This window comes from Oreochromis niloticus, linkage group LG5 (assembly GCF_001858045.2).
Source record: "Oreochromis niloticus isolate F11D_XX linkage group LG5, O_niloticus_UMD_NMBU, whole genome shotgun sequence".
Lineage (NCBI taxonomy): Eukaryota > Metazoa > Chordata > Actinopteri > Cichliformes > Cichlidae > Oreochromis > Oreochromis niloticus.
In genome coordinates, this window is record NC_031970.2 from 29108551 (window position 1) to 29130935 (window position 22385).

Sequence of the window (22385 nt, forward strand, 5' to 3'; positions counted from 1 at the left end):
CATTTGTTCTCATTTCCCTAGCTGAATAACAGTTTGACAGATTTAAAGTTATTAAATCTTATTATTTTTCCACCTACAGGATGAGTCCCAAAGAGCCCTTAGCCAAGAACTTGGCATATCTCAGTATGATGTGCAGTAGGTCCCTAAAATTTGTTTTTAGTAAACTTAACAAGTGGAGGCCAAAAACCCCCCCTGTGTACTGCAGATGAACAGCACCTAAAAGTCAGGCCTTTAAGAATTCGAATAGAAAAAAACAGCAAAGACCTGACACAGGACCCGAGAGATGTATCTGGCCCTTAAGTTGATTCATCAGCTGTTTGCTGAAATGGTCTCATTGAAAGAGTGCCTGACAATAAGCCATTCATAAGGAAGGGAAACTGGGAGAAACTGATTTTCACACCAAGAACTGGTGTGAAAATCAGTGACAACATGTCTGATGGAGCGATGTCTCCAGATTTGAACTTTGTGGTACGAAGGTCAGGAGAAGAAGTACAACAGTGAGTGTCTACAGCCATCTGTAAAACACAATGGAGGCTGCGTGATGGTTTGGGGCTGTATTTGGGGGAATTATCTTTGGACTATTTAAAACATTTTGGATTTTTTAAAAGTATTGAGATGATTTAGTCTGGAATAAAGTAGAAAATGGAGCAGCTCACCAACAATGTAACCTCAAAAACCTAAAGTTCCACCAATGGGCAAGGCAGTTGCCACAGATGTTAACATCCAGGTCTGCATTCAAAATGTAGACCACAGAAACCACTGGGCAATGCCACGGTGGACATATCCATCTTTTATATACAGTCTATGTATCAGTGAGCATTTTAAAACACGTGGAAGAATATACACACCCTCTTTTTGCACTCAGAGACAGTCCTGCATGCAAAAAGGAGCATATATAATGATTGAAAACACAGCTAGTAAACAGGTTTTTTTGCATATAAAATAGTGATTTTGAAATTTTTTGAAATGTCAAGTTCTGTCTACAAATTAGCAAGAAAACAGGATTCTTCAAGAAAAGGAAAGAAAACACCAATTATGTATAAACTAGCTCTACGTTGATGATTATTTGACACAATGCTTGTGGATTTCTTTTTTTTTAACAAATGCTGACTGATTACTGATCACAGCTGGGACAAGGCTCCTCACATTTTGCTTTTGAATAGATCCATCCCCACAATAACCTCAACTCTTTGAAAAAGATAAAAAAATAAAATTGAGAAACTTTTTCTTTCTTCTCAGTGAAATCATCTTGATCCTGAGCACACAGCCAAAAATAACCCAGTGCTGTTGTTTTCTCTTCTCCCCCCCAGCCTTCGTATGTGCACGTCTACAATTCTTGTCTGCTCCTGTCAGCTTAAGGGAAGAGCCCGTTGCATTAGTGTTGCCACGGCAACAGGGCAGTAGAGGATCTCTAAGGTCAGAGCAAGAGCACCTGAAGCTTAGCTGATGGGCGAAAAGAGGCTGTCAGTGAACACTCATGTTGTTATTGGACATTTTATTACTGCTGCTTCCTCCTGCCTGACACTGACATGATAAATTGTCCCCAGACACGTGTTGTTAATCATTTCTGGGGTCACACAAGGAATAAAACCAGGGGCTCTGCTCCTGCGTCAGATGATGGAGAGTGGAGTAGGTCCTGATAAAGACAGGGGCAGAGATATTTAAAGAGAAGGGAGAAGAGATTTTCGGTGCTGGAAAGTGGATTACATCCATTATTTAGGAACGGTTTCCTCTTCTGTGAGGGGACAGGGAAGAGAAATGTGTTTGCAGGATACAAGCTCCAGCCCTCTGTATTCTGTAGAAATACTAAATAACACATGCTTCTCTAATAGGGAAAAATGTCTTTATCCAATGAAAACAATGCAAATGATATCTAATAGCCTGCATTAAATATACTCAAATGGATAGTTGCAACTTGGATTTTTGCACTTACTAAAAAGTGAGCCGAAATACAGGGTGGGCCATTTATATGGATACACCGTAATAACATGGGAATGGTTGGTGATATTAAAGTCCTGTTTGTGGCACATTAGTATATGCGAGGGGGCAAACTCCTCAAGATGGGTGGTGACCATGGTGGCCATTTAGAAGTCGGCCATCTTGGATACAACTTTTGTTTTTTCAATAGGAAGAGGGCCATGTGACACATCAAACTTATTGGTAATGTCACAAGAAAAACAATGGCGTGCTTGGTTTCAACGTAACTTTATTCTTTCATGAGTTATTTACAAGTTTCTGACCACTTATAAAATGTGTTCAATGTGCTGCCCATTCTGTTGGATTGTCAATGCAACCCTCTTCTCCCACTCTTCACACACTGATAGCAACACCGCAGGAGAAATGCCAGCACAGGCATCCAGTATCCGTAGTTTCAGGTGCTGCACATCTCGTATCTTCACACCATAGACAATTGCCTTCAGATGACCCCAAAGATAAAAGTCTAAGGGGGTCAGATCGGGAGACCTTGGGGGCCATTCAACTGGCCCACGACGACCAATCCACTTTCCAGGAAACTGTTCATCTAGGAATGCTCGGACCTGGCGCCCATGATGTGGTGGTGCACGATCTTGCTGGAAAAACTCAGGGAACGTGCCAGCTTCAGTGCATAAAGAGGGAAACACATCATCATGTAGCAATTTCAAATATCCAGTGGCCTTGAGGTTTCCATTGATGAAGAATGGACCCACTATCGTTGTACCCCATATACCACACCAAACCATCACTTTTGTTGTTCCAACAGTCTTGGAGGGATCCATCCAATGTGGATTAGTGTCAGACCAATAGCGGTGGTTTTGTTTGTTAACTTCACCATTCACATAAAAGTTTGTCTCATCACTGAACAAAATCTTCTGCGTGAACTGAGGGTCCTGTTCCAATTTTTGTTTTGCCCATTCTGCAAATTCTGTGCGCCGATCTGGGTCATCCTCGTTGAGATGCTGCAGTAGCTGGAGTTTGTAAGGGTGCCATTTGTGAGTAGCTAATATCCGCCGAAGGGATGTTCGACTAATGCCACTCTCCAGTGACATGCGGCGAGTGCTACGCTGTGGGCTCTTGCTGAATGAAGCTAGGACAGCCACTGATGTTTCTTCATTAGTGACAGTTTTCTTGCGTCCACATTTTGGCAAATCCAACACTGAACCAGTTTCACGAAACTTAGCAAGCAGTTTGCTAACTGTAGCATGGGAGATGGGTGGTCTCGTAGGGTGTCTTGCATTGAAATCTGCTGCAATGACCCGGTTACTGCGTTCACCAGATATCAACACAATTTCGATCCGCTCCTCACGTGTTAACCTCTTCGACATGTCAATGGCTGTGAACAAAGACAAACTTGTAAATAACTCATGAAAGAATAAAGTTACGTTGAAACCAAGCACACCATTGTTTTTCTTGTGACATTACCAATAAGTTTGATGTGTCACACGGCCCTCTTCCTATTGAAAAAACAAAAGTTGTATCCAAGATGGCCGACTTCTAAATGGCCACCATGGTCACCACCCATCTTGAGGAGTTTGCCCCCTCGCATATACTAATGTGCCACAAACAGGACTTTAATATCACCAACCATTCCCATTTTATTACGGTGTATCCATATAAATGGCCCACCCTGTATATCAATGTAATGCTTCCACACTAGTGCACATCCCATAAATGTAGCTATGCAAAAACAGTTTCAGATCATTGCATCAAAAGGAGTGGAATGCATTCAGGCTCCCTTGAATTGCACAGAAACTGGGCCAGAAAAAAGCTCTGATATGTTACCGTTTGATCACGATGCTTTAACTCTGTTTCACATTTCCTCTTATGAGCTGCACAGATTGTGTCCACAGGGTAATCTTGAATGCACATTTTTGAACATATGGTATTAAGTACCTTGGCATGTGCTGCAGGAAAAAGCCCAAACTTCATATGATGCAAGCTCAGAAAATCTTAAATTCTCCCCATATTTGTGTAAACATACAGTTAGCTCCATGACTTTTTTTTCCCTGGCTCATCTGTTTTCAACAGCAAAGTGGGCTTTAAAGCAAACGATCAATGCAACTGAAGTGCAGACTTTCAGCTTGAATTCAAGGGGTTTGCAAACAAACCGGAATGACAGCCATTTCAAAAGTGAGCTTAAAAGCGATGGGACGATTGACTGACAAGGAGTTTCATAGACAGGTGAGGCCTGCTGCTGCCATTTCATTTCATAGAGTTGATTCCAAGTCTTACATTTTGAAACTCTCAAAATGAGATTCAAAGCGAGGCTGACGCAAGAGACTGAATAAAGATAAATTTGAAAAAAACAAAACACAAAACGCCTAATATCGCAAAAATGGACGACACAGAAGACAACGGAAGCAGATGACTGCAAATTCTTTCCTCGGTAAAGAAAATCTTCATAACTTTTAGATCACTCTCAGAGAGGCATATCACTGTAAAAGTCTACAATCAAGAGACGCCTTCGGGAATTAGAATACAGAGTTTCGTCTTAAAACAAGCTTTGGACAGATGAAACCACATGATGGGAAATAGTGGGAGGAAAACAGTATGGAGAAGAAAAAGAACCCATCATGATCTGAAACATATCACATTATCTGTCAAACATGGTGGAGGCTGTGCGAGCATGTATGCCTGCCAGTGGAGCCGGGTGACTGGTGTTTTTTCCTGACTGTTGACAGCAGCAAGTAGCAGGAGGAATTCTGAAGTTGCTCAAATTCATCCAAATGCTGCGAAAAAGATCGGACGGTGCTTCACAGTGCAGATGGATAGTAATCCAAAGCATACTGCAAAAACAATCCAAGACTTTCTCAAGGCAAAGAAACGGGATATTATTCAACTGCCACGTCAGTCACCTGATCTGAACCCAGCACAGCAACTGGAAACCTGAGGGAGGGTGCCTTTACTACAGCCACCTTCAGCACGAGAGCGGAAACATTTGGTGACATCTATTGAGTTCTAGACTTGAAGGATTTTCATCATTAAAAACAATCAGATTTATTTCCTGTTTATTACCATAATTACCTTTGAGGGCCTGTAGATGGGGAACTGTGTATGAAAATAGCAGTTATTCCTGCAAAGTTAGTGAAAATTCCCCTTTTTTTTGTAAATTAAAGCTGAAGTCTGTTCTCATGTTCAAATTAAATCCACTGTGGTGCGACACAAATTTACAAAAAAAAATAAAAAATTGCCCTAATGTGTAGGGACAAAACTGTATGAGCATCTCATGCCTTAAATTAGAGTATGAAGAAGGTATATACGTAGATACGAGAGGTCGTCCCAATTTCTTATCGCTGAATGTTAGGAAATGTGGAGGAAAATGTTAAAGAGATTATCTTTCAGGGTTTTTTTTTTTTTTTATTGTGGTGAAGTATATTGTGCATTGGTATTCACCGCTCACCCAGAGTGACTACTGGGTTTTTATCTAATCTCCACATTGTTGTTTGTCCCAGCATCACCACCTTCCTTCTGCCGTCACCGTCCTGAAATAGACACGCAGCATCCCCGCTGTTTGTTCTGTATCAAATGACAAATCTCGCAACCACAAGAGTGGATGGTGGAGGAAGGGGAAGGATCGTAGAGGGCGATGGGAGAAAGAGGGCACTGAAAAGGCACAAATCAAAGTAAGCTGTGAAGAGGAGTGAAGGAACATTTTTAAGATCGTTCTTTCGGGCTTTGATGTTGGGGAAAGGACAGAAGCTCTTTGCTTTACTTTTCTTCAAAGGCTTTATCTATATGCATGCACTTTTGGCAGGGCTGAGATAACAATGTTAGTCTCCCCACTGTTTTGTTTTCTGTTTGGCAAAATGAGAGCTCAAAAAAAGAAAAAGAAAAAAAAAAAGCTGTTAGTGTACATCTTTCTTCCCATCCAATATCTGCATTTTTTCGTGTTACTTAAGCAGGTCAATCAATCCCAGAATGACTCCAATGGCAATAATAAGGAGAAAAAAGCTAAAACAACTGTTCATTTGTTGAATATATTATTTTATTTTAACATCATCATCATAGTTTAACTTTTTAATTTTCCCTTCATTCATTTAAAATGATCACCTCTGAATGTACACATACTGCAAACTGTCAAAAATATACAAACAAATGCAGGCTTGTGCTATAGTCTGGTCAAATGTCTAAAAAACAGTGGCACTGGAAGGAGAGAGAGAGAGAACGAAGGCAAGAGAGAAAGAGAGACAGAGCGAGAGAGAGAGAGAGAGAGAGAGAGACAGACATTGAAACCGGTAAAGACATGCACAGCATCATTGTGAGCACCGGTTATGGTGACCCAGGTGCGCAGTACTTCCAAGGGATCCTTGTGGAAAAGTACATATATTTCATCATCTGACAGTGGGGCACACAAACTGCCCTCCACATATCAAACCCGAAACAAAAATGGTGTTTGTTAATGGAACTGTTGTTAGGCACATCATTGTTTTTTATGGTTTTACATTTTCTGGAAAAGTCTGAGTATCTGTAAATGTAGAATACTTTAACAAAACAAAGAAACAAAAAAAAAACCCAAAATGAGAAAACAAAGAAAAATCAAATATACAATTTTGAAACAAGAGAAAAAAAAACAGCTTTCAAAATTTCGACCTTGTTAGTAACTCAGCGTTGTTACAGTGTGTGTGTGTGTGTGTGTGTGTGTGTGTGTGTGTGTGTGTGTGTGTGTGTGTGTGTGTGTGTGTGTGTCAGCATGTCTACACAAGTTGGGTGCATTTCTGTAGAACAAAGTGGTAGTGATGGTGAGTATTTGAGGTGTTTTGTGGGTGGTTGCTGTGATCGGCTGACAGCTGTCCAATCAGATGCTCAGATCTTTGGGATTCTCCTTGTAGGTCTTCTTGGGCTCAGGGAGCGTGGGCTTGGATAAGTGACTGGTGTTGGTCTTGTTCTTGAGCGTGCTGTAGTATTGCGTCACTTGAGCCGCCACAAAATTGTCATCGTCCTCTTCATCCTCCGAGTCGTCCCTTCTGAAGCTCCTGATCGGGGATATATCTCGTCCGAGACTACGGGAGCGGTACAGAGGTTCAGGGGTGCTGTCTCGGCTGGGGTAGCGCTCATCCCTGTCAAACCTCTCGGTCGAACGACCCCTCAGCTGTGTTCCGTCAAACCTCTCGGTCGAACGACCCCTCAGCTGTGTTCCGTCAAACCTATCGGTTGAACGACCCCTCAGCTGTGTGCCATCAAACCTCTCAGTCGAACGACCCCTCAGCAGCGTGCTGTACTTCTTGTAAGCTGAATCTGAGTCTGGAGTGCGTACTCTGGGCAGGGCGATGTCTCTCTGGTTGCGGAACGCCATGTCCTTGAGCAGGCTATCGCCCCCTCTGTAGGACCTGTCCAAGGTAGAGGCTTTCATCAGCAGGCTGTCCTCTCCATAGAGGCGGTCTTCCCTGCGCAGTGGCGGTGTGACCTCCCTGTTTAAGCGGTCTAGGGCTGGGGACTCTCGCAAGATGCTGTCTTCCAGACGGAAGGTGGGTTCAGGAGTTTTGATTGGCTCCTTCAATACAGGCTCATCCACAATAGGCTTCTCGTTGCTGCGGGTCTGTCTCTCTGGAGAGCGATACCGGCGGTAGGGGTCTGAGGATTGGGCTCGGCGTCTGGTGGGGGACTGCTGCCGAGGGCGGTAGGGGGACCGGTGGCGGTGAGGGGAACGATAAGGGGAACGGTGAGGAGAGCGGTAGGGCAAGCGACGGGGTGAGCGGTGGGGCGAGCGGTGGGGTGAGCGGTGGCGGTGGTGGCGCCTGTCTGGAGAACGGCCTCGGCGGTGACCCCCACGTCGGTCATCCAGGACGTTATCTGCACTGCGCGACCGGGTGTGCCCCTTATTAGGTGACCGATGGCGGCTACGGTGGCGGTGGCGGCCATCACTTTTCTTGTCATCTTTCTTCTTGGGAGCGTTCTTCCCTGTCGACTTTTTGCCCTTGTGTTTTCCCGTGCTGGTTTTCTTGCTGGGGGAGTGGTGGCGGTGGTTGGAATGTGTGTGCCTGCCAGTGCCGTGGGAGCGGCGGCCTGGCTCCTTCTTGCTGCGGGATGATTGTTGGAGTTCTGGTGGGTCGCTTGACTCTGATGGTGCGTCGTTCAGGGGCAGGGTGTTCACTTCCGCAGCGTTTTGTACCCCTGAGGCTGGGTTGGCTGCGCTGATGTTGTTGGTGCTGTCGTCTGCAACACATTGGGACATATAAACGAGGGCAGGGGGATCAAACATGCATCGACACACTAAAAGCTTCTATCTGCTTTCACATTTATCATGCTGAGTCACTCAGACATGAAGCCGAGAACACTTTCAATGGAAGCCATTCTGATGTTAATGCCAGCAAAGATGGCAAGTTGTTAGATGGCACAGCAGCAGCCAATGGTAAAACAGTGTAACTTACACAGATTAAAAAGGCAATGACAAAGTTATGAAGCAGCCATTTCTTGAAGAAACCCACAACAAACCTGCTCCTTGGTCTAAAGGGGAAGTCACCTCTGAAGCAGAATGGGACGGCTTCTCTGGTGGCTGGACCGCAGGCTGGTTACAGTCAGTGTAATTGCTGCTTCATATTGATGATGCTGCTAGATTTGACTCATTAGCCATGCTCTTTCATGCACTGTCAGGGCGCGTTAGACACGTTGTAAATCTTTAGAACAAATTAAATGGTCGTGACGAGATCCAAAGACTAGAAGTTGCTCTAAGTGCATTGCAGTTGCAGCGGGTGAAGGTAGTTTAGCATTTTGCTAAGAAAAAACAGAACTGTATGGAGCTCTTCCTCTTGCTAAATCTTCAACAAAAGCTGCGACAGCAATGCTTTGATCAATATGGCATTTTTAAGACAAAACCTTACAAGTGCTGAGACGGCAGAAGAACTGTTCGCTATTCTAAATACTTCAGATCGTCGGCCCTGAGATATAGTGAGTGGGAGTAAAACTCTGGCTCCTGTCATTTCAGTAAATAGTCTCCACCTGCAGATATACACTTTTTAACATTATAACTTAGTTTGAAAATGTATTGCAAATGATTCTGGAGACCTTCGACAATGGATTATGGACCACTCGAGGAGAAGAGTTGACTCTCAATGAGAACCACCGGTCTGAAAGTATCAAAACTAATTCCCAAAGTCTGCATTTTCACTTTTGACTTGTTTCCAACAGGTTGATTGCAACTAGGACAAACATATGCACGAAGTATCCAAAAGAACGGCTACGGCAGCGGTGACACTGGAGATGTAGTTGGGTGAATGGATTTTTATGCATGAAGCAGCGCACTGGCACGGTTGAACTGAAGCGACACCACACACATCAGGACGTAGAAGAAGAGAGAGAGGAAAACAGGAAGTGGGAGAGAGAGCCGAGATGAGAGGGGAGGACAGCTACAAACCGTGGTCTGATTTTGGAGGACAGAGGCCTCCCCCATCTTGTCATTTCTCATACATGCAGTGAGATGGGGAGCGACCATCCCTGAAGGAAGACAAGAGCCCAGCACAATACGAGAGGAAAGGGAAGATACACAGAAACAGAAAGGAAGGAAAAAAGAAGAGCACAGTAGTTTAGAAAAATGTGGAACCAACTGGAAGGAAGAAAAGGAGAATTATTCAGTGTTGATTCATAATGAAAAAAAATGTGTTTATTTGATCATCGACTCATTCAGAATAAAGAGACAGTCCAGGAAGTTGCCCAAACCCAGTGAAAACCATCAGTTACAGAGTAAAGTCCCCCAGAAACAAGTGTACACACACTCTGACATAGGAGTCGCCACACACACACACACACACACACACACACACACACACACGACTAGACACGTGAATGAAGAAGCAGCAGAAAATTAAAAAAAAATTGAAACAGTGAGACTGAGACTGACACACACACACACACACACACACACACACACACACACACACACACACACCAGCAAATTAAGCAGTTTTACAGTGCTGATAGAAATCAAAAGAAATACTGGCGAGACTGTCAAAGGTTGTGCCAACTAAAAAAAAAAATAATAAAAATAAAGATTTTTAAAAAGTACAAACAATGATCCAAAATATACAAGTTCACATGATGTCACATCGGTGCAGGTTTTGACAGCACATTCTCAGCTCAAATAAACTTTACATTAATGAACTTTTCAAAACAGGCAAATGTATCCACTCAAAAAAAAGCAACAAAATGAAAAAGAAAACATTTAAAATGACTCGTGACTATCAAAACTGCTCAATACGATTAGAAAAAAAAAAAAAAGTAAAACAGAAAAGAAAGAAATGTTCCATAAATATTATGGAAAGTAGACAATAGAAGGGGGAAAAAAACAAAAACAATTTACACTTTTGACATGTTCATGCAGCAATAAACTTTTATCCATTAATATGTGGCTTTGATTCATGGCTCTGTACACTGAACAAAAATACTTGTAAAAATGCCTCTTTTTTTTTTTTTTAAATCATCACTATAAAAAGTTAATATAACTGGAACGAATCAACGTCTTTTTAAACGGGGATGGGTGGAGTCCCTATCTTCACAGCTTTTCCATAACACTGACAGTGGGTGCAAAAAAAAAGTCCATGGATGAGTGAGTAATGTCAAGCACAGTACAGTGAGATTTACTGAAAATGGCAAAAAGGAAAAAAAAGCCTTAGACTGTCTTTTTCTTCGCAACACAGTTCTCACTTAGAAACCCTTAGGAGTTCAGTAGCTTACATTCACCTTCAATAAATATCATAAATATGTTTGTGTCACATCCTAACCAAAGCTGTGAAAGGTCCCATTTTATCACGGGATGCCACGGATCAAGTTTTCTCTTCCTTTTAATGCTAAATTAGCATGTAATGAGAAATCAGAGACATCCATATTACTTCTCACCCACAAGAAACATTGATTTTCTTTCCTTTTTCTTTGCTACTCAGGTCAAACCATGTAAACAGTTTCCTTTTTTTCCATGTAGCACTGAAAATCAGACCCACCACCTTCCTGTAAAGTCCCAGCAGAGTGCTTTTGCTCAGTGCCCAGAAGGTGAAAAGTGACAGCGAGATGACATGACAAAACTGAGAGCAGGTGACAGCAGGAGGGGGTGAGAGCACCCACAGGAGCAGCCTCAACCCCCCCGCTCTCCCACGAAATCCCCAAAAAGCCCAGGAGCGACCTCCACCACAAAGAGACCAAAAGCGCCAAGCAACACCCCCTCACCCCAAACCCCCCTGACTCCCCTCTCCCATCCCTGGTTGGCTTGCTCCAGGGAGGGGTGAAGGATCCTTGGGGAGGGGGAGCGATTTAGTTCCTTCACCTTCAACCCACCACCATCCACTTGAGTGTCCCCTGGCTCAGGGTGTGAAGATGGGCGAGAAGGGAATGTTTTCGTAGATTGACCCACCATATTCAGGCACAGAGCCGTCACCCCTCTTGAGCACCAGATGGACTCGCCGGCCTCCATTCTTGATGAGCTCGATGGCTCGTGCGTGCTTCATGCCCTTGGTGCTCTCGCCGTTGATCTCCAAGATTTCGTCGCCGACCTAGTGGACGGGAAGGACACCAGAAGGGGGGGGCAGAGAAAGGAAACAAGAGTGACAGATGAAAATGGAAAGGAGAAGAGGTGAATCAGAGGGAAAGGGGAGAGACAGCAGGAGCCCAAATAAGGAGAGGAGACCGCAGAGCCAGACACGGTGCAAAAGAAAACAAGTGAGAGGAGGGAAGAAGGTACACAAGGAGAAAGATAAGGTTCAAAGGGAAACAATGACACAAAGGGAAGGAAAGGGTGGAGGGGGTGAGGAGGAGTTAATTATCAAATCTGCTGAATGGTAATCTGCACAATAAGAAAACAAGAGTATATATGGAGGGCAAACTGCATCAAAAAGCAGCAACCGTGACACGGAGAGTCAGAGAGGGAGAACGACAGAGAAAAAACCCAAGAACTAGAAGAAACATTTTTGCTTCCTGATTCTTTGAATCCACTCCTCAGGTTATCTGTCAGTGCTGACTGCGCAGAGGGAATACTTCTCTGGCAGAATACGGATCTCTCGCTGACACCTCTCCCTGCCTCACAGAGCTGCGACTATTAATATCTCTGCTAACAAGGTGCACAAACACCAACGGCCGGGTCCATATATGCATATACTAATGTGCTAATGAATGCGCGCACACACACACCCACGCTCCCACACACTCCCTAACTGCAGCATATTAATATAAATGAAAAACTATATCTCGGATTCATACAGTGTCTGCCAACAGGCTCTCTGCGTGCAAACGCACAGTGAGAGAATAAATAAAAACACCTCACACTTGATCAAGCACTCCGGGGAAAGTGCTATTATTTATGTACAATTAATCAGATGGAAAGGTTAAATATTGCAGTTTCATCACAGCTTCTGTGGCATGTATGAATGCCACTTTACAAGCTTGTCGTGAAACATAAATTAAAATGTGCATATTCTGTTTGTGTGTCTTAATATTACAATCAGATGGTGAACCGTCTGCATGGCCGAGCCCGGAGGTGACTGTTTGCGAGTCAGTGAAGCATGGCTTGCAGTAATTGGGGGTACATTATGCAAAAGCAATTATACTGATAGATAATATTATTGTGATGGCTGTAAGGTCTACAAGGCTGCCATCAACTCCCCCGCCCACAGCTAATCAATAAAGTCAACTGGCTTGTACTGCACCTGAAGGCAAGGATTTATAAAATTATAATTGGTATTTATAACAACGGTTACAATCAGCAGTCGTTTTTCAGATATGCTGTTATGTGCACCCCCGTCCAAAGATAATTTTATAGCATTCAGGCAAGCTGACGGATTAAGGGATGAGAAAATTTGACAAATAGTTAAATTAAACATTCATTTTAAAAACACTCTGGATTACTAAGGAAAAAAAAAAAAAACGGAAAGAGACGTAATTTTTCTTAGCTAAATTGCAGCGCTAATGTCTCGCACAGCTCCACCAAAAATAATGAGGTCCGACCATTTCTCATTAACATTACAATTATTCCACTAGAACGCTTTTTACAGACGATTTCAAACTACGCTGACAAACGCCAAGACGACTATATTACAGAAAATTAACTAAAACAACCGAGGGAACTGTCCGCCATTATTTCTAGACAATCTGTTGGGTGTTTCCAAAGAAAGCAAGCTGTTAAAAAATAAAACTTATTTGGAGGTATTCTAGCTACTGAGGGAATAATGGCATCCCTGTTGACACAGCTGCATATAACCTTAAATTGATAAAATTACATCACAGTTTTCCATAATTAAGTATAATATTAAAGGGGTACAGCAGTGGTTACATTTCAATAGGCCGTCCAACATTTCCTGTAAAACAGCTCCATGTTATTTGGCTGTAAATAAGGCTGTCTGTCATAAATTTGTATGGTCTAAATATGAGCACAGATGACGAGATTGCAGTGTTACTTGGGTAAGTGCTGTTTTTCCAGCAGTAGTTCTTATGATGGTCAAACTAAGGTTAAGTGTTTGGTGGCGTGACCCTTTCAAGACCCCGAGAAAACAACCTCTGAGCTGCGTTTCCCATTTGTGTGTCCATACCATCATCTTTCCGTTGCGAACAGCTGCTCCGTCCTCGGCTAACCTCAGCACGTACAGGTCCATGTTGTACTCGCGGCCTCCTCGCAGGCTGAAGCCGAAGCCTTTGTTGTCTCGCTCCAGGTCCACGGAGTAGAACTCAGAATCCTGGATGGAGACAGACGCCATGTGTGGAGGGAGAGAGAGTGAGAGGAGAAAGGAGATGTTTGCATCAAAGTCACCTTTGTGATTCAGGTTTCAAGTGTGCGCGCGTGTCTGCGTTTGTGCGTGCTTGTGTGTGTGTGTGTGTGTGTGTGTCTCCTTTGAAGGGGGATCCTATTTCAGAAGCAAGGGACAATTGCCACCTTCAGGCAAGTCTCACCTTAACAGTTGTGCTACACTTTTCCCCTTCGTGTGTGCGCGGGCTCGTGCTTGCATGTGTGTGAGTGTGTGTGGACATGCATATGCTCAGGTAAGGACGCTGAATTATTGATGCCGTGGGCCCTGGCCTGAAAAAGTAGAGAGGGCGCAGACAACGAGAGAGAAAGAGGAGGAGGTCTGGGAACCACACAAGGACGGGCAGCCAGCCTCAGCAGCTCCCGTCTTTACGCCCTCCTAATCTCCTCTGCTGGAGGATCAATGCTATCTGTGAAAGCCATCTCCACACCAGCAGATTAATTCAGCGGTGAACAGAGTGGACTGAGGGGCTACTTTGAAAGCAAACAGGCTTTCCTTAATGCGCACACTCAGATAACGCCAGCAGGTGGGCGTAAAAAGATAAATAAATAAAAATGCACTTGGTTTGTCCTTGGGAAGGTAAGTGGGTATATTAGTTGATAAATGGAGGGACAGGGGAGGGGATGAATGACTGTTTAGATATCGCGAAACAGCTGAATGGATGTATGAAGAGACAAATGTAGATTAGATGTGGGTAGAAAAGTTGATGGAGTGTAGAGGACCGGCGTGTTTTGATGGAGACATGAAATGAATGGGTGTCCGTATGACTGATGTAACTGCTAAGACTGCGGCGCCTCTCTTCCTCACCTGAGTGCTTGGGGGTTGCTGCGTGGGGGGCTGGGGAGGGGCGGCTTGCGGGACAAATGACTCCTGTTTTGGTTTAGTGTTGGTCCTGAAACAGAAAAAGCGTGAAATATGAGGCCTCAGTGAGGGGTCGCTCCAAAAGACATTTCATTATTAGGCAACTCGGTTTTGTGCCGTGCTCCTCACCTGGCCTCCGGTGCGGCCTGTTGCTGAGCGGTGTGAGTAGTGGTTATAGTGGCGATCTTCTCTGCATTCGTCAACAGAGATGCGTTCGATGATTCTGCAGAGGGCGGAAGAAGAGCGAGGATATCGTCACGAGATAACACACAAAACAAAAACAAAGAACAAGATTGATTGTATTTTTCAACCAATGAGAAGACGGGAGGGAAAAAAGGCTTGTAATTGAATATGCTGTCATTTTGTATAGACATACTCTAACAGAAGCCTCTCCGGTTTTCTTGAAAGCCTGGGCGACATAAATAATTTCACATGTGGAGACATTTCATTGTTTTCCTTGTGTCAATCCGACCTACAGGGACCACCACGAGCCTCGAAACCAGTTTCCAGGCTTCTTTCACCACTTAGCCATGTTCCCGGACACTTGGGTAATACTGCGGTTTGTGCCATCAATCATTTGGTAAACGTACAAAGGCTGTACATCACATTTTGGACTGAAACTAATCCTCCTGCCTCTGAATTGTCAAGTAGGGAACATCCATGCCAGTGGCATTAGAGCTCGTGTTTACTCTGTCTTTTGTCTCTGCACTGATCCACTCATTTTCAGTTATCAGTGAAAAACAACAGACAGGCCGTCATCACGCGACACCTGCTGCATAAACAAACCTTTGTTTTATCTAACCACCTCATCCTTCTTGGCCATCTACAGGCATCCTACATTTGATTACAACTCTGCACCTCCCCTTCCCCAGTCTGCTACTCGCCATTCTTCTCATGGTCACTTCCCTTCTCACCTATTAATCTCCTTTCCCTGCGGCACTCCCCTGGAGCCTGGTGGCTCAACCATTCCATTGCCCGCTGCTCAAGATGTACAGTGTCGACCACTCGAGCGGGAGTGCGGGTGAGGTGAGCTTCACTTGAGACGGCAAAGAGAGGAACCACAAGGAAAACCTTCGACCACCCTTTCAGTTTTGCAGCCTCACGTTTAACCCCCATAAAAACCTTCACTATCTTTCCCTCTGCCTGATTTGCATGAATCACTTCCTTTTTCTGTCGCCTCTCTTCATTCGTCTCTCCTCCGACTGCTTTCTCTCCGGAAATTACTTCTATTCTGCGTGCGACCTACTGCCTGCTTTCCCCTTTCTGGCTTAACTAAATAAATAAGTAAATAAAACGTGCACAGAAAAGGAACTGAAGCGTTTCTGTAATTCGTCTGTGGCTTTGACCACACATTTGCCCTCCAGCCCTGAATGGCGTGAGCCGGGAAGGACAGCAGGTACAATCGATTCAAGGGAGGTAAAGAAAACGAGCAGTACAGAGGGGAAAAGGATACGAGAGCTACAGATTACACTTAAAATACAATATGTGCAAACAATAAAAATCATATCACATCGAGCATGTCTAGCTCTCTTTTCTCACACAGTGGAAAGAATGAGGAGGGCTTTGTCTGCGCTCCAAATTTATGCTGCAGAGACATCAGCTCTGATGAAGGTATTAGTTTCTTGTACACGTATTACTGAGCAGCAGCAGGAAGACTCCCATGCTCGTTTCCTCGACACTGCAGGCGTACCGAGCATCAGCTACTACAAAACTCCATCTGTGCTCTCACACGGTGGGAGAGTTGAGCTGAATCAGACTTCACCTTTAGAGGAAGCTCTCGCTATGGCGCTCGTTCCCATCAGAAAGTTTAAAGATTGGACTGATCCACAAAGAAATTGGCGATGCTCAGCCATTTGTAAACGGAGGCAGCCAGAACAGTCACTCAGAGGCACAAGTTTAGAAACACAAGCCACCATCTCTGCCCGACACTCTTTCTGCCTCTGTGTCAGACAGCATCTGGTTGTTTGACACATGCACATAAACACAAACCAGAACTTTTCCGATAAAGCATATCCAGTTATTCCTCGCCAGCGCCTTCTCTCTTGCTCTCTCTGTGTCTTCTTGGCAGAGCAATTTTGGCTCACTGTTCTCATCAACTGCTCTGAAGGGAGAAAAAAAAAAAACAACCCCTCTCCATCCATAAGAAGCGAGGCGGAAAGCAACGAGCGGCGGACAAATAGCTCCTATTCCTACCAGTGTGCAGGTTGACAGGGAGTATTGCCTTTCCATGTGCGCACACACACACACACACGCACACACACACACGCTTAATTAAATAGCATTTGTGAAGCACGCCAGGGTGATATGTCAGCACAAAGCACAGACAGTTCTCAGCTGCACAGCGCAACATACAATGCACACAAACTTTTCCTTAAATCCACTTTGACAGAGGAGACACACCCACATGCACAGAGGAAATTCAGCATCTCTCGGTGGCTGTCTCGCTCGCCCTCTCTCCGCTCACGCATACATACACACCAAAATCTAAATGACTCTTGCATGTTTTAAAAATGCGGGCACGCAAAAGGCAGGAACGCGAAAGCTAAAAAAAATACCCCCCCCCCCCCCCCCCCCCCAAAAAAGCTCCCAAATATCCCCAAAGAATCACTCCTGTCAACACTGCGGAGGCGTTATAGTCACTTTGAAAGCCACTGAAGAAAGTGCAGACTTTACATAAGGAATACTTAATAACAACAACAACAACCCAGGAAAGTGACAACAAGTCTCCTCAAACATAATCAGGCTATCTAATAATAGCTGATATGGGGAAAAACATCTGACCTGGTTTTGGATTCTCTTTTCTCTACTCACCATCTCCAGGAATGATGCGTAGTGTAACCGTGTTTCCAGCCTCCTTGATGAGGTTGACGATGTCCGAGTGGGACTTGTTGGTGATCGAGCATCCATTCACAGCCAGGATGCGGTCGCCGACTTTCAACTTCCCGCAGCGGTCTGCTGGGCTTCCCTCAATGATGCGTCCTATTTTGTGGGGCATGGCCACACAAGCATTTCCAGCTATGGTCAGCATCGATGTGGATGTGTAATGCATGCGTGATTGAGTGTGTGTTTGCGCGTGTAAATGTTGGGGGATTGTGTTTGGTGAGAGGAGGAAAATGGGAGGGAAAAGTGGGGAAGGAGCAGAAGAAGAGGACCAAGAAGGGTTAAGGTTAATTGACCCGCAGCCAACAGTCAGCCAAGCAAAAGTCACTGAGAAGAAGAAGAAGAGGATAATATGCAAGCACTGGAAAAGAAGGGTCAATTTAAATGTGCGCTGCAAAGAAATAGGAGGATTTGTCTTACTATTTCCTCTAAATAGGTTTTCCAAACGATTCTCAACGTCTAAAAAAACCTTGTGATGTTACAGCTCTGTTTCATCTACATCCCAAACACCTGCAACTGCAGAAAGTTAGACTCTGCAAACATACATCAGAGCTGACATCTCACCAGCTACCCTGAAGTCTCTCTGTTTGTTTCACTCTGCAGGCCGACATCAGTCACTACAGACTGACGCACCCAATCACTCATTACTCTCGCCACCCTCTCCCCTCCTTACTTTTCATTATTATTCTTCCATCCTTCCCGCTGCATTCACACTTTTAATACACAACAAACTCATCTGATCCCAACCTGTTTCTGTCCCCCTGAATAAACCTAACCATCTAGGACTGTGAAATATCAAGAGCAGCAGAGTAGCAGAGAGATAAATCTTCCTTTACACGTTAACTGAAATGAAATAAAGCTCATCTGCTAGCCTGTGCTTTCTGCTTTGGCCTGTGAAAAGGAGCTTCACTTTAAAAAAAGAGAAGAAGAAAAAAAAAAAGCCAATCTGTAAAGCTAAGCGTTCACAGACCTTTCCAGTGCTGTACACCCACACAGGGAGAGAAGAGCACGGTGCAATGTCCTTCTAGTGTAGGTAGGAAGCCATGGCAGCAGGCAAAAAGTGTACATGGAGTACGGATACAAAAGATACAGTGCTACGAGTTTGTAAAAGCAACGCTGAATCTGATTTACTTGCGTTGCAGTGCAATATCAAACAGAGAAAAACTACACCATTCACCAGCTAAGCAATGAAAAAGAACCTCACAAAAAAGAAGAGAAAAGAAGACAAAGTTTGAGTAAGCGAATATCTCTAATCATATGCTGGAAAATAAATAGAACCCATTCACGTTGATCATTTCCCCTATTTATCTTTCTTGCAGTGCTCATTCTCATTAAACTGCTATTAAGTTTTTAGTGCCAACCTGCTCCGCACAAGCCATTTAAGTTCAGCTGAATAATACAAGTGGCTTTATGTAAGACCTACTTCACTTGTGATCAATTATGAAAGCCTTGTGTGAGTGTGAGCAGCAGCTGCAGGCGAAGAAAGGGTTTCAGTGTCTTGGTTTGACAGGCTCAGATGAAAATGAGAAAGAAGAACCACTTCTTTGAAGAGTGTTGATATTGATCTGGTGGGACTGTAAATAGCCAGAATGTGCACTGGCTGTCAGGCTATTTAGCGTTCAGTGGTTTTTATAGAGGATTCAAAGGATTCCCGTAATGCAGACGAGAAGATAAAAGGCCCCGGTGATGAGGAAAAAGCCAAAGTGTGATTTGGGTTTTTGCTGAGCAGAAGTGATTTTTGAAATAACAGCATGTGCCGCCATCAACAGCGCGCTGGTGGTGGTGTTGCGGGTGCTAACTTACCGAAGGTGGTGCCGGCTTCGGGCCTCGACACCGACGAGACGATGACGAAACCGAATCCTTCGTTCTCGCCGCGGCGGATCTCTACGTCGTAGGGCTGCAAAGCGGACGAGACGACAGCGGGGGTGGCGATGGGCGGCTGAGAGGAGGTGGTGGCGGCCGCAGCGGCGACCACGGCGCTGCCGCCGCCCCCGCCGCCGACTCCGGTGCCGCCTCCTCCACCGCCTCCTCCACCGCCTCCTCCACCGCTGCCAATGCCAGAGGTGGAACCGCTGCCGGAGCTCACCGTGTTGAGGGAGTTCTGGCTGCCCTGTGGGGTGCGCTTCCCAATATCTTCTGTGAAACTGGGCGCCTGGGTGCTGCTGTGGTGCGAAGACGCCGGCGATGGAGGCATGTCTCCCTCTGCTTTAACTAAAAATGACAGGAGGAGGAGGACACGGTGAGAAAGATGCATAGATGAGGTGCAAAGTGCAAACAGGAGGGTAAAAAAGCACAGATATAGAAGATTAACGGCAAAAGATCAGAAGGGAAGTGAAGCCAAAGGTGAGACATTCAGGAGACAATCAGGTACAATCAGTGTGAGAACGTAATGTAATGAAAGCAAAGCTGTACAAAAACATATGAGAACATCCCTAAACGTTACGTGAGCAGTACAATATTAAAAGAAGGTAAATAAAAGATATTTAGCTCCTCTAGCACACCTAGTTTATCTTATGATTAAAAAAAAAGGACAGCTTTGGAAGAAGGCCTCTTCACCAATCTCTCCTCTCATCTGTTTCCAACAAAAGATGAACCGAGGACGTGGTCTGCCTGCTCTATCTGGACATTTCATTCCACATTTCATTTCCTGTACAGCTGCTCAAGGAAGGCGCCTCATATTCTCGACGCTCTGAGGCAGACAGGGAGCAGCAATGCACTAATGTCTGGCTGCTGTCATTGGGCCGAAGGTTGGCCACCCTCTCCATCATATTTATGGGCCTTTTTTTTTTTTTTTTTTTAAAGGAGCAGAGCTGCGCTGACCGGAGTGAAGTCAGCGGTGGGGCGTGGGTGTTAGCTCGTGGTAGCGGCTGACCACTTCCACACCTACACTAAATTCTAGGAAGGCGGGAGGTTGACCTTGTATATATTAAGAAGGCCTCTGGGCTCCTGATGGAAGTATGACTGACATAAATGTGGCACTTGGTAAAGTAGTGGGTGCATTTCTAAAACTGAACAATGTTTTACTGTAAGCGAAGCTGCAAAACCACGATACAATCAAATATAAATGAAGCCATCTGGGACTGCTCTCAAAACTGACTTAATACACATTAAAATTCACTGATAAAGTGAAATGTTATCAGTATATACACTGTATGTAAACAAACTGATCAGTTAGAGATACTTATAGTTTTTGCAATTTATAAAACTTTATAAAAAAAAATAATATTATGGCTCTGCTAATTCTGAATCCCACATAAAGGAATTTAAATAGAGAAACAAATGGTGTATCATTTATTTATTCACTTGTAAAGCGAGACAGGTCATTTTTGGACTATTGGTCAACAAAGCTACTAGTTGAAACTATTTGAAATTGGATCCTGTCTGTTTATAATAGGATGAAATTAACTGACTTAATAAAATGTGTTCTGATTGGTTGCACTGTAGATGGATGAACCTGTTTGTCTTTTGCATTTTGCTTTAAAAGTTCTGCAGTATTATTTGTCACTTCTTACTACCAAGGTAAACATCGGCTTCACCAGTCAGAAGTAAAATCAGTAGAATTCAATAATAAATGGACTGCCACATTCTTACGGTGCTATATTCTATCCATCTGTGTATTTTCACAGAACCACATATTGGTGGATGATGTATCCGAATCAGTTTTCCTTTCAGTATCTTACAGACACTTTGCTCTGTGGACTGGAGTAAATGACCTACTCTATGTCCTGAGCCACAATAACCTGAGTGTATTCTTGGATCTCTTAGGAGGTCTTTAAAAAGCTTAAACTACTCCTCCATCTCGAGCTGCTTGCTTCTTACCAGCGTAAGTGGTTTTGCGCCGCACTGTGAGGTTGACATGGCCCTGCTTGGCAGCCTGCTGCATCAGCTGGACCACCAGTTGGTGCGACTTTCCCACCACCGCCGTTCCATCCACGCATATCAGCTCATCGCCGGATCGCAGGCGTCCATCTTCATCTGCAGCCCCGTACTTGACTATGTGGCCGATGTAGATCTGAAACGCAGCAGACAAATGAGGCTGCCGTGCGTTCGAAAGCACGCGGCGACAAAGACTGTGCAGCTATACGTTACGCTGCACCGTTGCAAAATAAATGCATGGAAAGCGATCAAGCGGTATTCTAAAAAGAAAAAGCAAGACATTAAAGTGCATGACATATAAAAATGTGTTGATTTTCTCAGCGGCCATAAACTTGGCATGCGGCACAGCTACAATTTAAACTTCAGCATTAAATCTTTACTATTCTCTCAAGCCTGTAACAGTAGTAACCCAAGCCAAGCTCTAAAGATAAATCATTATTTTTTTTCCCTTTCAAAAGCAGGGGGGGTGGGAACGCAGTGCAGGCTAGTGTAAACAAGAACAAACAGCATTGACTCTTTAAAGAAAAAGAAAAAAGAAATGGTGTGTGTGCAGGGTTTTCTTCTTTCCCCACTGGTTAAGGCTACATTGGTCAGATCAGAGAGAAGCAATCACAGATATGAAATTGTTGAATTCCAACACACAAGCATGGAAGTGCACACAAGGGGAAGATAAGAACTGTTGTGTTGAGACTGTTGAAAGAAAATCCTATAGCTGCTGCTCCCACTAGTGCTGGGAATATAGCATCCTTTTCATCACTCAAGCTACACAATCTTGTCAGTTTATCCATTTCTTTGGAGATGTACGGTGAAAAGTGAGGAAATTGAAACGCAAACTGGAGAGATTTCAGCCGTGAGATTGAAAAAGATTGAGGGAGAGAGACTCACAGGCTCTCCTGGCTCGTTGCCTCCGAGGATCCTGAAGCCGAACCCCGTGTCCTTCCTCCACAGGAAAATGTCCTGCTCCTGGAAGTCTGGAACTGTGAAATCAACAAGCTGCAATAAACACTTATGCACAAGCACAGTCAGCCTTGTGGGATCTCTATTCCTGCACAGTGATGCCTTCAGACATTTCAT

At 44.3% G+C, this 22385-nt stretch overlaps 1 protein-coding gene across 36 annotated transcripts in view; it reads right to left on the reverse strand.

Moving 5' to 3' along the window:
• Positions 1-5940: 5940 nt before the first annotated feature.
• magi1b (membrane associated guanylate kinase, WW and PDZ domain containing 1b) overlaps positions 5941-22385 on the reverse strand; it is a 135577-nt gene continuing 119132 nt past the window's right edge. For 32 of the 36 annotated variants that reach the window (XM_019358702.2, XM_019358693.2, XM_019358694.2 and 29 more), the window contains 9 exons: positions 22197-22288; positions 21255-21447; positions 19239-19646; positions 17367-17570; positions 14685-14778; positions 14502-14586; positions 13482-13625; positions 11315-11453; positions 5941-8130 (listed from right to left, as the gene is read on the reverse strand). In XM_019358702.2, coding sequence (XP_019214247.1) covers positions 6773-8130; positions 11315-11453; positions 13482-13625; positions 14502-14586; positions 14685-14778; positions 17367-17570; positions 19239-19646; positions 21255-21447; positions 22197-22288 — 2717 coding nt within the window. In that variant the 3' untranslated portion in view covers positions 5941-6772. Of the gene's footprint in view, positions 8131-9328; positions 9409-11314; positions 11454-13481; positions 13626-14501; positions 14587-14684; positions 14779-17366; positions 17571-19238; positions 19647-21254; positions 21448-22196; positions 22289-22385 lie in introns of all 36 variants that reach the window. The other 4 variants (XM_019358720.2, XM_019358719.2, XM_025907422.1 and 1 more) reach the window with 3 other exon arrangements.